The sequence below is a fragment of the Monoraphidium neglectum genome (genome assembly GCF_000611645.1).
Source record: "Monoraphidium neglectum strain SAG 48.87 unplaced genomic scaffold scaffold05062, whole genome shotgun sequence".
In the NCBI taxonomy this organism is placed as follows: domain Eukaryota; kingdom Viridiplantae; phylum Chlorophyta; class Chlorophyceae; order Sphaeropleales; family Selenastraceae; genus Monoraphidium; species Monoraphidium neglectum.
The window spans coordinates 2,927-3,628 of NW_014008568.1; the positions used below are offsets into that span (position 1 = coordinate 2,927).

The following is a 702-nucleotide window of genomic DNA, read 5'->3' on the forward strand; positions in this document are numbered from 1 at the left end:
CGCCGCGCGTCTCACGCGCGGCCTGTGCACCATGTACTGGCCGGGGCCGCAATTGCAAAATATTTGGTGGCGAGACGCCGCTGCGGCGCATCAGATTGCGGCGCACTTGCAGGCGCATCAGACCGCCGCAGAGCCGCCGGCGGCGTGGCGTTGAACAAATTTCAAAACACGCGTCGCGTCGGGCTCCCAGTTCGAGCAGCTGCCACGCCCTGAAGACTCGACTAGCTGCTTGACTCGCAGGCAGCGACCATGAGGGAAGGGGCGGGTGCGGAAGGACGCGGGCGATGACGTCACGCGGCGTCACGCGGCGCCCTGGCCGGAGCGCTCGATCCCCTCCCGCCGGTGCGCCTCCTCCGCTGACGCCGCGGCCGCGGCGGCGGCGAGGCTGTCGAGGCTCCCGGTGCACTGCAGGTCGGACAGCGACGGCCGCCGCCGCCGGTGGTGCTGCGGCTGCCCGTGGTGCGGCAGCGGCATCGGCAGCGGCATCGGCAGCGGCGGCTGCAGCGGCGGCGGCGCCATCGGGAACGGCGGGTGCGGGTGGTGGAGCTGCGCCAGCGCCTGCACGTGCGCGAGCGCCTGCGCCTGCGCGCGCGCGTGCGCCTGGACCGCGGCCGCCGCGGCCGCGTCCGGCGCGGCGCCGCCGCCGGCGGCATACTGCGAGAACGCGGAAGCCAGCGGGAAGCTGCCGGGCACGTGCGGCGG

The 702-nt window shown here is 74.9% G+C and overlaps 1 protein-coding gene across 1 annotated transcript; it reads right to left on the reverse strand.

Annotated features, from left to right (window-relative positions):
* Positions 1 to 304: 304 nt before the first annotated feature.
* Positions 305 to 682, reverse strand: MNEG_15135 (hypothetical protein; the record flags this gene model as incomplete). The annotated part of the gene is made up of 1 exon (XM_014036394.1): positions 305 to 682. A coding segment is annotated over one exon (378 nt), but the record flags the coding sequence as incomplete, so codon positions are not given.
* Between the last annotated feature and the right edge of the window lie 20 nt (positions 683 to 702).